General features: G+C 48.1%; 1 protein-coding gene across 4 annotated transcripts in view; it reads left to right on the top strand.

Moving 5' to 3' along the window:
* Positions 1-15,590, top strand: part of SPO11 (SPO11 initiator of meiotic double stranded breaks) — a 358,551-nt gene that overhangs the window by 113,246 nt on the left and 229,715 nt on the right. For all 4 annotated transcript variants that reach the window (XM_029614938.1, XM_029614929.1, XM_029614946.1 and 1 more), the window contains one exon: positions 9,304-9,392. In XM_029614938.1, the coding sequence (XP_029470798.1) occupies positions 9,304-9,392 (89 nt within the window). The remainder of the gene's footprint in view (positions 1-9,303; positions 9,393-15,590) is intronic.

Here is a 15,590-nt window from a genome sequence, read left to right as displayed (position 1 = left end):
AGCACGGAAGCGGCAGAGTAGCATAGACAAGAATGGATTTGAGTCCTTGCTAACTCGACGAGCTAGCAACTTAGTGAAGGTAATATATCTGGATGGCGTGACGTCAGCATGAGAGAACGCCCTCGAGGTTTGCGCCAAGGGTGGTACAAGACATGGGTTGCGCGCGCGCTTGCACCCTAGTAAGTACCTGGGAGGAGCAATGGCGGGAGGCTGCACCATAGCCGTTCTGGGGATGCCAGAGAGGTGGGCTTGTAGACACAGTGGTAGCCATCTTTCCCAGGTAAGCGGGAGGAGCCGTGAATAAAGTGAGGCAAACGGGGAGAAGCTGTCTAGCACTGACGGACGCAACAGTACCTTCCCTCAAAGGGCGTCCACGCTGTCTCCTACCAGGTCTTGGTTTTTGAGGATGCAAATGATGGAAGTCCTGTAGCATCTCTTTATCCAGATTATTAGACATTGTTGTCCAAGAGTTTTCTTCAGGGTCATATCCTTCCCATGACAGCAGGTATTCCCATACTCTGCCTCGTCTTCTCACATCGAGAACGGCGTCTACTTTGTATTCGATATCTTCTTCTGCATCTGTAGGTGTTGCTTCAGGTATCTTGCTGGAGAACTCACTAAGGATCAATGGCTTCAATAGTGAGACATGGAATGCATTGTGGATCTTTAAAGTAGATGGTAGCTTAAGACTGTAGGTGAGATTGCCCAGTCATCAGAGAATGGGAAATGGTCCAACGAAACGAGGAGCGAAATGAGCTGAAGGAAGCTTAAGTCTTAAGTGCTTTGTAGAAAGCCAGATTTTATCACCAGGCTTGAAGTCTGGAGCATTGCAGTGATGAGCATTGTATCATTTCTTTGCTCGAAGTCCTGCTTTAACAAGCATCTCTTTTATCGGAATCCAAAGTTGTTGGATATCTTTGGCAGTAGATTGAGTTGCCGGGGACGAAACTGATAATGGAAGTGGCAGTGGTAGTTGTCCGTAGACCACTTCGAATGGTGTTGATCCAGTGAATGTTGCTGGATGAGAAAAATGGCAAATTCTGCCCAGGGCAGCATTTCACTCCATTCATTTATTTATTTTATTTATTTATTTATTTAAGTGTTTTTATATACCGGGATACGTTGGGAACATCATCTCGGTTCACAGATAACTAAAAATAGCAACAAGCTTTACAGAGAACAAGTTACAACGTGTAAGTTAATAAAGGTAACAATGAATAGTTTGAACAAGTAACACAACAGGCTTTATAGCGAACAAGTTACAAAGTGTAAGTTAATAAAAGGTAATCATGAATAATTGGAATAAGTAACACGATGAGCTTTACAGTGAACAAATTGTAACGTGTAAGTTAATAATAGTTAACAATGAATGATTGTAACAAATGACACAGGAAATCGTGCTTTAACAGGGAGAAAGGGGCAAAGTGCAAAGAAATACAGCTGGAACAGTTAATAATAGTTGAAAATGAATGGTAGCTGGGAATATAGATTTGGGTAAGAAGAGCAGGGTGGATGGGAGTTGGCTGCGGGGAACTAGCTAAACATACTGGATAATTTGATGATATTTCAAAGGAGCGGAAAGGTGGTAATAAAGAGATTATGAGGGGGGATTAGGTGAATGCCTGTTTAAAGAGCCAGGTCTTGAGGTTCTGTTTGAATCTTTTTTGACAGGATTCTAAGCGGAGGTCTGGAGGCATTCTGTTCCAGAGGGCGGGTCCGGCTAGGGAGAGGGCACGTACCCTGGTGGATTTAAGTTTGGACAGCTTTGGAGAGGGAGTGTGCATTGTGGCAAGGTGTTGAGCCCTGGTGGGTCTGTTATGGGTGCGGATTCGTAGGTGATCTTTGAACCAGGGCATGTCATGGTTGTAGGTGGTTTTGTGGATAAGGGTAAGTGTTTTGTAAATGATCCTGGAGTTGATTGGCAGCCAGTTTAGGTGCTTGAGGATGGGGGTGATGTGATCTCCTCGGTGGGCATTGGTGAGTATACGCGCTGCTGAGTTTTGGAGCATCTGTAAGGGCCGGAGGGCGTTCTTTGGGAGGCCAAGGAGTATGGCATTACAATAGTCAAGCTTGGCAAGAATGGTAGCTTGCAGGACTGTGCGGAAATCATTGATGTGGAGCAGGGGTTTCAGTTTTTTGAGTGTGTGGAGCTTGAAGAAACCCTCTTTCAATGTTGAGTTAATGAATTTCTTCAAGTTATGGTGGTTATCAAGGACGACGCCAAGGCTTCGCACTTGTTGAGTGAATGTGGAGGTAGGAAGAGGTGGGTTGAGGGTGGAATAGTGGTTGTTGTGGGGAGGTGAGATGAGAAGGAGCTCCGTTTTGGAGGTATTGAGGGCTAAATAATTGTTGGCGAGCAGGGAGCTGATGGCTGCAAGTGCGGCTTCCCAAGTTTTTAGGGCCATGGGTATGGTATCTGTTACAGGAATGAGGATCTGAACATCGTCAGCATATATGAAGTGTGGGAGGCCGAGTCCTGATAGCAGTTGGCAGAGGGGTAAAAGGTATATATTGAAAATGGTGGAGGAGAGGGCGGAGCAGATTGTAGCAGATTGACAGGTTTCGATTGGCAGGGCCCACTTTTTACTCTGTATTGCCTGTTGGAAAGGTATGATTTGAACCAGGAGAGGGCGGTGTCAGTTATACCTATTTCTCTTAGTCACTCGATTAGTAGGGTGTGATGGACCGTGCCGAATGCTGCGGCGATATCCAGAAGGGCAAGGATATATGATTGTCCTTTGTCAAGGGCCTTTAGGATGTGGTCAGAGAGGGAGGTGAGTAGGGTTTCAGTGCTGTGGTGACGGCGAAAGCCAAATTGCGATGGGAATAAGATGTGGTGGTCATCATGATAGGTTGTTAATTGCCTGTTGATGACTTTTTCTAGTATTTTTGAGATAAAGGGAAGATTGGAGATTGGTTGATAGTTGGCTGGGTCCGTTGGGTCAAGTGTAGGTTTTTTAAGGATGGGTTTAATTATGGCTTGCTTGAGTAGGCTGGGTAATGTGCCAGAAGAGATTGAGCAGTTAATAATGTTGGTGATAGGTTTGGAGATGATGTTGGGGTTTGAGAGAAGGGTTTTGGTGGGGATGGTATCGGTGGGGTGGGTTGCGGGGTTGATTTTTTTAAGAATGGTTTCTATCTTGGTGTATGTCATGGTATCAAATGAACTGAGGGTGGCGGATGTGTTGCTTAATTGTGTGGTAGCGGGGCTGTGTGAGGGAGCTAAGGGGTTGTTCAGCGTAGTAATGGGAAGGGTATTACTTGTGTGAGGGGGGGGGAAGCGTGACATGATAGTGTCAATTTTTTTGTGAAAATTTTTGTGCGAGTTCTTCGCATTTAGTGGGGTGATTTGTGTCGGGGGGGGGGGGAGGGTGGAATTGGTTTTGGTGAGGGAATCAGCAAAATTGAAGAGGGCCCGTGTGTTGAATTGGAGGTGGTGGATCTTCTGGGCATAGAAATCCATCTTGGCTTTGTCGATGGCCTCCTTATAGGAGTGGAGATAGGATCTGAAGGTGGATTGGAGGGATGCGGAATGCTCTTTTCACCATTTTTTTTCGAGTTTTCTGAGATGGCGCTTCATGGCTTGGAGCTTGGGGGAGTACCAGGGTTTCTTTTTGGTATTGGCGGGGTTGATTTCTCGTGTTTGTTCAGGGCAGAGGGTGTTGGCTATGCTGCTAGTTATCTGATGCCATGAGGAGAGCGCGGATTCTGCGTCAGTGAGATCTAGCTTGGATAGCTCATCGGTGAGGGCAGCAATGAGCTCTTCTGTTGAGCAGGATTTTCGGAAGTGAATAGTTTCCTTGGAAGGTGTGATGGAAGGAGGGAGTTTGATGGAGCATGTGGTTTCGATGCGAAAATGGTCAGACCAGGAAATAGGTTGAGAGGAGGGGGGTTCAGATTGAATCCTGGCGTTGGTAAAGATGAGGTCTAGGGTGTGGCCTGCCTTGTGGGTGGGGTTAGATATAATTTGTTTGAAGCCTAGGGCTAGTAGTGAGGTGACTAGGGAGTTGCATGTGGGAGAGAGGGGGGTCTTGTCTACATGGAGATTTAGATTGCCGAGGATGATAGTGGGAGTGCCCATTTCTTGATACTCTCCATCATTCTGGCGAATGTTCACGTAGGCACAAATGAACTGCTTGAGTGTCCTGTTCATCCTTTCTGTTTGCCCGTTGGATTGAGGATGGTATGCCGAGGTGAAGTTGAGGGCAATATCGAACTTCTTACATACTGCCTTCCAGAAGTTAGCTGTGAATTGGGCTCCTCGATTGGAGACTATGGGGCGGATTTTCAGCGCCCTGCTCGCCTAAATCCGCCCAAAACCGGGCGGATTTAGGCGAGCAGGGCCCTGCGCGCCGGTAAGCCTATTTTACATAGGCCTACCGGCGCGCGCAGACCCCGGGACTCGCGTACGTCCCGGGGTTTTCGGAGGGGGGCGTGTCGGGGGCGTGTCGGGGGGCGGGCCCGGTCGACGCGGCGTTTCGGGGGCGTGTCGGCCGCGTTTTGGGGGCGGGTACGGGGCGTGGCTACGGCCCGGGGGCGTGGCCACGCCCTCCGTACCCGCCCCCAGGTCGCGGCCCGGCGCGCAGCAGGCCCGCTGGCGCGCGGGGATTTACGTCTCCCTCCGGGAGGCGTAAATCCCCCGACAAAGGTAAGGGGGGGGTGTAGACAGGGCCGGGTGGGTGGGTTAGGTAGGGGAAGGGAGGGGAAGGTGAGGGGAGGGCAAAGGAAAGTTCCCTCCGAGGCCGCTCCGATTTCGGAGCGGCCTTGGAGGGAACGGGGGGAGGCAGCGCGGCTCGGCGCGCGCAGGCTATACAAAATCGATAGCCTTGCGCGCGCCGATCCAGGATTTTAGTGGATACGCGCGGCTCCGCGCGTATCTACTAAAATCCAGCGTACTTTTGCTTGAGTCTGATGCGCAAGCAAAAGTAGGCTGTTCGCGCGCCTCTTAAAATCTACCCCTATGTGCTTAGGTAAGCCATGCAGGCAGAAGATGTGCGTAATGAATAGCTTGGCGAGCTCCATGGCGGTGGGTAAGCCTGGGAGAGCCACAAAATGAGCCATCTTCGAGAACCGATCTACGGTTACCCAAATGTTGTTGTTTCCTCTTGAAGATGGTAAGTCTACCACGAAGTCTGTGGCAATATGTGTCCATGGTTCTTCTGGCACTGGCAAGGGTTGGCGTAGACCCCAGGGACATCCCGGCGGTGTCTTCTGTTTAGCGCAGTTTGCACAGAAAGTGACATAGGCGAATATGTCTTCCTTCATGGTGGGCCACCAATAAAAAGTTTGAAGTTTAGACAGGGTTCTACATTGACCAGGATGTCCTGAAAGTTTAGTCGTGAGTCCAAGCCAATAACTTTTTTCTGAGGTTCTTGGGTACAATTGTCTTTCCTGCAGGTACTGAGTGGGTAGCTGCCAATATGACCTTCTCTGGGTCAATAATGTGTTGCGGTTCTTCTGGGATGTCCTCGGAGAGGAATGAGCGAGATAGAGTATCAACTCTGATATTCTTATCTCCAGGGCAGTATTTGAGCACAAAGTTGAATCTATTGAAAAACAGAGACCGTCTCGCTTGTCTATGATTCAGGTGCTGGCAGAGGTACTCCAGATTCTCATGGTCTGTGAAGACCATTACTTGATGTTGCACTCCTTCGAGCCAAGGGCGCCATTTTTCGAATGCCATCTTTATAGCCAGAAGCTCCTTATCTCCTATTCTGTAATTTTTCTCTGCAGGACAGAAGCGATGGGAGAAGAATGAGCATGGATGTGGAACCTCTGAATCACCAGCCTGGCTTAATACAACCCCTATGCCAACGTCTGAGGCATCGACCTCCACGATGAAAAGCTTGGAAGGGGTCTGGGTGTCGAAGACACGGCTTGCTTGACAAGGCATCTTTTAGTTTCTGGAATGCAGCAACATTGGCACCTTTCTTCGTCATAGCTGTAAGCGGCACTGTGAGTGAAGAGTAATTCTTGATGAAGGTCCTGTAATAGTTGGTGAAACCTAAGAAGTGTCTGAGAGCTTTTATCCCGGTGGGTTGCGCCCATTTCTTGATACTCTCCAGCTTCTGTGGATCCATTTGAAAGCCTTGATTGGAAATGATGTAGCCTAAGAAAGGCACTGACTCTTTGTGAAATTCACATTTGGATAGCTTGGCGTAGAGATGATTCTCACGGAGCCTCTGTAGTACTCTCTTAACATCCTCCTGATGAGTGGTCATGTCTTGAGAGAATATCAAGATGTCGTCCAAGTAAATAACAACGCACTTATAGAGGAGATCCCGGAAAATGTCATTCATTAAATTTTGAAAGACAGCCGGGGCGTTGCACAGGCCGAAGGGCATCACTAGATATTCAAAGTGACCATCCCGAGTGTTGAAGGCCGTCTTCCACTCATCACCAGCTCAAATGCAAAGTAAATTGTAGACTCCTTTCAGATCCAGTTTGGAAAAGATTTGAGTTCCTTGTAGTCTGTCAAATAGCTGTGAAATCAGAGGCAGGGGATAACGATCCTTTATTGTTATTTCGTTGAGGCCCCTGTAAGCTATGGTCATAATGTTCCATCCTTTTTGCCCACAAAGAAAAAGCCTGCGCGAGCAGGGAACTTGGATGATCTTATGAAGCCTTTTTGGAGGTTTTCCTGAATATATTTGGACATGGCTTTATTTTCTGCCACGGACAGGGGGTACACCCTACCTTTGGGTGGCTCCGTATTAGGCTTCAGATTAATAGTGCAGTCATAAGGTCTGTGAGGTGGAAGTACATTTGCAGCTTCTTTTGAAAAGACATCTTGGAAAGATGCATATTGAGGCGGCAACCCCGGCATTACTGAGGTGGTAGGCATACAGGGTAGTGGAGCTACCTCCATCAGGCATTTACTATGGCAGTCTGGATCCCATCTTGACAGTTCCAGTGTAGCCCAATTGAATTGAGGCATATGTTGCTGCAGCCAAGGTTATCCCAGTACTATAGGGTGCATGGCCTTCTCTAAAACAAAGAAGGAGATGGTCTCCGAATGGAGGGCATGGTCCGTAGACACACTAGTTCGGTGTCTAGTGTTACTTCACCTGGTAAGGGTTCTCCATGGATGGACGAAATAAGTAGTGGAGGCTTCATAGTGGAAGTGGGGATCCATAGGTGCTCCACTAATCATTGTAGAATGAAATTGCTTCCTGCCCTGGAGTCCACTAGGGCAAGAGTCTGGTACGCTAAGGGTCCGCAGACCAAGGATACAGGAAGAGAGAATGGAGGAGAAGGAGTGGTAAGACCCAAGAAGAGTCCTCCCGCAGGACATAGTTGTGCCAGTTTCCCAGACATATAGGGCAAGTTTGGACAGCATGACCAGCTTGTCCACAGTACATACACAGCCCGAATTTCTTCCGCGTTCTTCTCTCTTTTGATGTCAGATGGCTGCGGCCTAATTGCATAGGTGGTTCTTCGCTGGCTGCTGGGACCAAAGGAACAGGCCTGGATGTGGACGTGACTCGAACTTCACTCAGAAAGGGTCTCCTGGGAGTCTTGGTCTCTTGAACCTTGTCGCGAAGTCGGCGATCAATCCTTGTTGCCAATTTCACTAGTTCAGCCAAGGTCTCGGGCATCTCACGAGTGGCGAGGTCGTCTTTCAGACAGGAGTTCAGTCCTTCAAAAAAGAGGGTCTTCAGGCATCTCGGGTCCCAGGATAATTCAGACGCCAGTGTCTTGAATTCAATAGCGAAGTCAGCTAGAGGTTTGTTCCCTTGCTTCAGGTGAACCAAAGAAGATCCTGCAATGGTATACCGGCAGGATCATCGAAAACTGACTTGAACAGTTCGAGAAATCCTTCAAAGTCATGAAGAATCGGATCCTCTCTCTCCCACAGCGAAGAGGCCCAAGACAATGCTCGTCACTGGCCGTCCAGTGCTCCTACCATGTGACAGGGGCAGGCCAATGGCACGGTTACCCTGTCACATGGTAAGGGCAAAGGGCCATCGGTGCCATTTTTATTAGTGGCAGCCGACGGCCTGAGAGCGGGAGATCGCTCCCGGGGCCCACTGGACCACCAGGTAATTTTAAAATGTTTTTGGGGGGGTCGGGAGGGTGGTGGAGGCTAAGGGAGCGGTTTTAAAGGGTCGGGGTGGGTTTTTTGTTTATCGGCCGACAGCCCGAGCGCGAGAGAACGCTTCTGGGACCCCCGCTGGACCGCCGGGTAATTTTCAAATGTTTTTGGGGGGGTCGGGAGGATGGTGGAGGCTAAGGGAGCTGTTTTAAAGGGTAGGGTGGGTTTTTTGTTTATCGGATCAGGCGCAGCCGATAAAAAAAACAAACGATCGGGCCGGATGAAAAAAAATGCACGATTTGAATCGGAACTGATTCTGGTTCCGATTCACATCTCTTCTTCCTTCATTATTTCCAAGGCCTTGCTCTAACAAAGCAGAACAATCACATTGTACCTTAAACTGCAGAAGAACTATTCTGTTTTACATGGAAAGAACTAAATCTTACAGAATTTTTTCTCAACTTTTTTTCCTGTAATTCAAATAAGCAAGGGTTACTAGTTTAAAAAACAAACAAACCCTTTCTACTTGGATTTTGAATTGTATAACATAACAGCTACAACTCTACAGGTATTTGCCTTCCAAGCAAAGTAAAACCTCATCAAGTACAAGCTGCTACACCTTCTGTACTGCAACTGTGCTTTACCTCAGTTCAGGAAATCTGCAAAGCAGCAACCTGCCATTCATCACATTTTTGTCAACAATGTTTAGAGGACTCTTGTAGGGACAATTCCTTTGGACAGACAGTACTGAAGAATCTATTTAACTAAATGCATAAACTGTCTCCATCCTCTTTTCAACTGAATTGAATGTCTCAGCATTCTTCAGTAATCTTCCATGTACAACCCTCAGCAAGGGAGTCCCTACTTGGGGGCTGAATTTGACCCTGCTTGTCTACTGAGATAGTAAAGCTGCTTACCTCTAACAGGTGTTTTCTGTAAACAGCAGGTTAAATCAGCCACATAATACCACCCTCCTTTGAAAGGTGGAATAGAAATCAAATAAATAAATAGAGTCGGAGCTTGCTAGTGAAAAGATTGAAGAGGCTAGTGTGAGGCAGCTGCATGGAAACTTCTACAAATGCTCAGAAAAACTATGTTGTGAGCTCTTAGAGCACTTCTGTGTTGGTGCCATCAAATAACATCATTCACTTGTGTAGCTGATTTGATCTGTCTACAGAGAACACCTGTTATAAATAAGTAACTTTGCTCTAATTGTAAGTATGTGTATCTCTTCCTCATGTACATGCTATCATTATTGTCTGTGGCAGGTTTAAAGATTCTGTGGGTCTACAAATGGTGTCTCATTGCACTACAAGAAAAGTAAGAAGTGATTGTTCTAAATCAGCACAAAGGTTTGGTAAGTGAAAGCAACAGGGATAAAACTATTTGGAAAAGAAATCGTTATCATCTGTGTAATGTACACTGTTTTCTAAGTAGAGACAATTAGCAGTAATAATTGGCCTCAGGGGGTTGCAAATGGTGTGGTGGCAGCAGGTGCATCTTTGAAAGGGATGTAGATTGAGCTGTCAAAAAAACAATAGGTGGTGGCAGAATTCTTATGGTCATCTACTTGGTAAATGTATATATTGGTGCTTCTTGCTGTTTCAGTATAGAGCTGTAAATTCTCTAGCTATGGCACTGCTCAGCCTTTATCGATTAAACATGCTTTATGTGACTGTATTTTGAAATTCCATATGTAGCTCCCCAGTTCCAGTTACAGGTGTGTTCTGAAGAATGTCACCATGGAATGCATATGGTTTCATGCAGAGGGTATGATGTCATCTTAATCAGAATGGCCTAACTGGATTAAATTCTGATTCCCCCGATGACATGTCTTTTTCCAGAGAAATTTTGAGGATCATCTGAAAATTTTTCAGAAAAAATAACTTAACAATCATCATCATCAGCAAATGCCATCTTTGATATAAAGGTTGGCAACTGTTTGCCCCAGATCTCACTACACTTAGTTTTCAGATCTTGACTATTTTTGATACATTGATCTTAACCATTTTAATTGCTGTTTCTTGCCATTTGTTCATTTAAAAAACTGCACAGTAACACAGTAAATTTAACTATATTTTAAGGTGTTCTTATTGGGAAACTAGCAGAAAGTGGCTATCAAAACTGATGAACTAACATAGCTTTTCCACATCTGCCTTAAGTTCCCTCTCTCCTACCTCTGCATCTGTTCTCTGGCCCCTGCACAGACTGCTGCAATCTTCTGACTGTTCCTCAGTCCCCCACTCCCTAAGTAGCTCTATGAGTTGCACCTTTCTGCTAGCCTGTGCAGGCTGCTCTCATCTCCAGAGCCATGTTGTTACAATGATGGGCTAAGAGAGGCTTTCCATGTTTTCCCTCAGTCCCTGACTTTCCCTCACCTATCTCTGCATCTGTTCTTTGTCACTCATGCAGCCTGCTACTGTCCACCCAGTATACCCTCAGTCTCCCGTTCAGTGACCTCATCCACTTGAGCCATCCATCAGGTCAAGCAGGCTGCTCCAACCCCCATAACCGTGATGTTGGTCTGCCGGCCATGGGGATCCCTTGACCCCCAGAGCAGTATGTCTATTTCCCATCTGATATGGGTTGCTGCCCTCATGCGTTGGTGTTTATGAGACTATCAAGGCCTTGCAAGTAGCATGTTCACTGAATGCACCATACACATGCCTGTGTGCAGTTCCTAGCTCGTACATGCTTACACTGTAGGAGTAAAACAGACACCCTAGGGAACAAAAAGAACCAATGCAGCCATACTGCAGATGATTAATAAAATAATGATCTTGAACTGCATATTCCTAGGGTCCCATTAATATGCATGCCAAATTTCAGGGTTGTAAGTTGTTTTATCATTATAGATTATGCTACTGAAAAAATAAATAAAAAATGATTCAGAGCTGGTACCTGAGATTTAATAACCAATATGAAGAGCAGGTTGCAAATGCAGCTAGAACTACAAATGATTATGCGGAACTGACAGTATATGAAGTTGAACTGTCTTTTATTTTCTGTAATTTATGATATGATCATCTCCCAAAAGCCAGTCAGGATATTAGGTTGTCTTCCTTGCTATTTTGTGGCCTATTTACTCCTGAGAATAAAGCAGAATTCACTACTGCATAATAAGTGTATACAATTCATTTTCCCGCAGATAAGCAGGCTGAATTAGCCATACTGCCTGGGAACGTCCTCTGGTCCTCTAGGTGGCGGAGCTCCTCAAAGCACACAGGGCTGTGCTCCGTGTTCCTGTGTGTGACCTCTCCGCCAGTACGGGAAGGTAATGTTGGTAACAGATGGCCATGTGCTCTTTTACATATGCCTGGGACCTAACCATGATCCATCCAGCTGCAGGGACTGAGGCCGTATGTCCCCAAGAGCGCGCAGGCAGTGGGCAGTGAAGTTAGAGAAGCTGAAGGAAGCAGCAACAGGATCCTTCACTGCAGAATCAGCTCAAGGAAACACTCAGTCCTCTCCAGGGCCCAGTCTGGAACTCCTGAGAGCCAGGACAAAGAGGGCCTCCTCAGCAGGCCCATCAGGCGACTTAAGGGCCCCGCGGAAGAGCAGCAGCTTCGAAAACCCAGACAAGTCGCGGATGACGTTGATGCACTGACGCATCAACGCACCCACCCGATGCATCGACGCGATGCACAGTGCCATGCTGACACACATGCGTCAAATCATAGGAATCACGATGCAGGATCGAGGCACCAGAGAGCGTCGGTCAACGCATCCATGCACCAACACGAAGACCAATCCCTGGAGCACTATGATGCAGCGAAGAGTGCATCGAAGCAGAGGAGGCCCACAGACAATCGGGTCCCACGAACTTCTCCAGTGGATAAGGGCTTGTCGCCCACAGCTCAGCCACCAGCCTCGCATAGAGCCCTGTTCCAGATCTGGAGCTCTTGTTCTCAGACGTGGAACCAATGTCAGTCAGTGGGTTGACTGGGTCTTCCCAGTCATCCAGGGTCTTCTCCGACCTATCATCAACATCAAGGGTAAGCAAAGGGTCACATTTGCAGGGCCCCTGCATGGAACAGGCGCCGGTATGGCCTAGAGGCCCAGATTTGGACATTCTGCTGGTGGCAGTGCCTCCCAGAGGGCCTCCAAGGGAACCCTCCCTTAGACCACAGGGAACCCTGGTTTCCCAGGCAATGACACAAATCTCGCAAGTACTGACACAGTTTTTGTCATCGCTGGAACAATGTCACGGGCAGGGAGAGCACTCTCCCCGCAGGGCTTCACCTTCACTGGGTGAGGGCACCGACTGGTCAGTGTTAACCCCTCTCGAGATGCACCGCAGGAAGTTTCTGTGTACAAATCATCCTCTACATCTCCTGGCTCTTTGACGGGTTATTCCACTGACCTAGGGGAACAGCCTCGACCCATCTCCCTGCTAGAAGACCTCTCTTACTCCAAGTTCGTGGAGAAGGTGGAGAGTGTCTTACCGTAGAAACCAGGAAGGTGCCAGACCCCCGAGTGGAGATCCTGGGGATACTTAAGATTTTCGAGACACTGGCAGAACCAACTGCGTTGCCCTCACATGCGGTCCTGGATGAGTTAATGACCAGGGCATGGCAGCTTCCCTTGTGAGGATCAGCAACATCCCGCAAAACAGACCTGAAGTTCACCTTTTTATAGTGTGGTCCAGCTCCCCCACGCTTCCATTATGGTGGAGACAGCCATGAAAAGGGCAAAGAAATCTTGGCTGCACTCTAATACCTCTCCAGGGAAGGGCAACAAGTATTTGGATAGTTTCGTAAGACGCATTTCTCAGGCTGCGATGCTGAATGCCAAGATTCAGCAGCACCAGTTTTACATCACCCAATACTTGTATGAGTGCCACCAATCTCTGAAGCCTGTGGTGACGAGTTCTGACCCGGATGGCAACCCGTCAGTCCAGCTTCCTCCACGCACTATTTATGAGGCATTTGATACCTCAGCCAGAATCTCTGTGGGTGCTATCACAGCCAGATGTTTGGTGTGGCTACTGGCCATCCAGGGAATCGCAGCCACAGCAAACACAGGGCCGTGGATGACCACGCAACCCACGTCAGCCACGTGATCCTGAGAACCCAACCAGCTCCAAGACCCAGCAGGGGATTTAGGAGCACCCGAACCATCCCCATCACCAATGGTGGGAAGAAGATTCTCCCATTTTTACCAACTCTGGGAAGAAATTATGACCATCAAGGAGAAGATCTCCAGACTGCTTTACTAGGACTGCATCCGCTGGCTTCCCATCTCCTTGCGGAATCAGGGATCTTATTTCCCATACTTCCTCACTTCCAAGAAATCGGGAGGATTTTACCTTATCCTGGGCCTGCAGATGGTCCTCAGATTCCTTTGCAATGGAAAGTTCAAAATGACTTCCCTCAGATACATCCTACCCCTTTTACAACCCAATGACTGGAGGAGCATGCTACATCCTAGGGAGGTGTATGTCCACATTTTCATCCACTGTACCAGTGGACAGCACCCCTACTTCCAGGTCAATGGACACCATTTCCATCACAAGGTACTCCCATTTGGACTGGAGTCGTTCCTAGGAGTCTTCACCAAGTGCCTAGCAGTGTTTGTGGCCCACCTCAGGAAAGCAGGGAATAAAACTGTTTCCTTGTCTTGTCAACTGGCAGCTGGTTGCCCCTGACCCATCCCCCCTGTCACGATGGACAAAGGCCATGAACAGGGGAAGGGATTTCCAGTGGATGTGCCCTACGCTGACCGCAGACACCTCGAGCAACCCAAGAGCAGTCAGATTCAGCAGTGCCACAGATAGTGTCCGTGATCCGTTTCGGCCACTCCAGAAAGTACCGACTAGCACAGGAAGCGACCCTCATCCCATGGACAGAAGGGCTGCTATGCGCCTTTCTTCCATTCCCGCTCACGTCAAGGTCCATCCAGAAGTGCATCATGGGCAGAGCCAGTCTCATTCTCACGGCTCCGACTTGGCCCAGGCATCCGGGGTACGCCTACTTAGCCCATCTATCCAGCAAGCAGTCAGTGCTCCTTGGACATGCTTGGACCCTGCTGCCAGAGGACGGAGGATCCCTGTGCTTTCCCCTCCAACTGACAGCGTGGAGATTGAGAGGACAGTATTAACATACCTAAACCTACGCTTCCAATTCAAGATGTACTGGTGTCCTCCAGGAAGTACTCCACTAGGAAAAACTAACAAGCCAAGTGGATCAGATACTCGAAGTGGTGGGGTGAACAAGGAGTAGACCTCTTTTCCTGCCCTCCATAATGTCTGCTGGAATAACTTCATTCCCTATACCAGGCAGGATTGGCAATGGCATATGTCAGAGTACACGTCAGCACTATCGCAGCTTACCACTTCACTCATGATGGCTCCCCAGTGTCGTGCCACCCGCTCGTCTCTAGATTCATGAAGGGAATTCTTCGGCTGTGGCCACTGGTGCAAAAGCCACCCGTGGGATCTCAACCTAGTTCTAGAACAGCTGATGCTTCTGCCCTTCGAGCCTATGGACAGCACACATAAGGTATCTCTCCTAGAAAGTTCTCTTTCTAATTGCTCTTATTCAGCAAGGAAGGTCATTGAGCTGCAAGCATTGGTTCACCTCAACTAGACAATCACCTAACCAATCTTCTTCCTGAAATGGCATAAATCTGAAGCAGAAAGACGGCTTTACACGTTGGATTGCAAATATACCTTAGCTTACTAAAGTGGCGCACACATTCAGAGTCCAGGGCCTCCCAACTCTTTGTCTCCTTCAACCCGGACTCCCCATCTCCAAGAGAACACTGTCGCCTGAATTTCCCTGTTCAGTTACGACAGAAGAGCAGAAACTTGTCTCACCAAGTCAGAGCAATGGCGGCCTCCATTGCCCACCTAACAGGCCGATACAATAAAGTCCGCTCTCCCGTCGCGTGCACTGGCCACTCGCCGGTGCGCATGATTCAGTATTTAAATTAGGCCCGGCGGTAAAAACGTCCCTAGCACTTCCTTTTTGACAGGAGTGGCGGCTGTCAGTGGGTTTGACAGTTGACGCTCAATTTTGCAGGCGTCGGTTTTCGAGCCTGCTGACAGCCACGGGCTCGGAAACCGGACACCGGCAAAATTGAGCGTCCGGTTTTCAGCCCGACAGCCATGGGCCGAATTCAAAATTTTTTTTTTAAACTTTTTTTTACTCTTTGGGACCTCCGACTTAATATCGCCATGATATTAAGTCGGAGGGTGCACAGAAAAGCAGTTTTTACTACTTTTCTGTGCACTTTCCCGGTGCCGGAAGAAATTAGCGCCTACCTTTGGGTAGGCGCTAATTTCTGAAAGTAAAATGTGCGGCTTGGCTGCACATTTTACTTTCTGAATCGCGTGCGCATACCTGATAGGGCCATCAACATGCATTTGCATGTTGAGGGCGCTATTATGTTCGGCGGGTTGGACGCATGTTTTCCGCCCCTTACTGAATAAGGGGTAAGGGAAAATGCGCGTCCAATGACAGGCTAATAGTGCGCTCCGTCAGAGTGCACTGTACTGTATTGGCCTGTAAGTGAGGTGCCCATACAGGTCATATGCAAAGCCGCCACGTCACTG

The sequence above is a fragment of the Rhinatrema bivittatum genome, chromosome 1 (assembly GCF_901001135.1).
Source record: "Rhinatrema bivittatum chromosome 1, aRhiBiv1.1, whole genome shotgun sequence".
Taxonomy (NCBI): Eukaryota; Metazoa; Chordata; class Amphibia; order Gymnophiona; family Rhinatrematidae; genus Rhinatrema; species Rhinatrema bivittatum.
The sequence above is the reverse complement of the archived record's forward strand: the minus strand, read 5'-3'. Positions and strand labels throughout refer to the sequence as shown.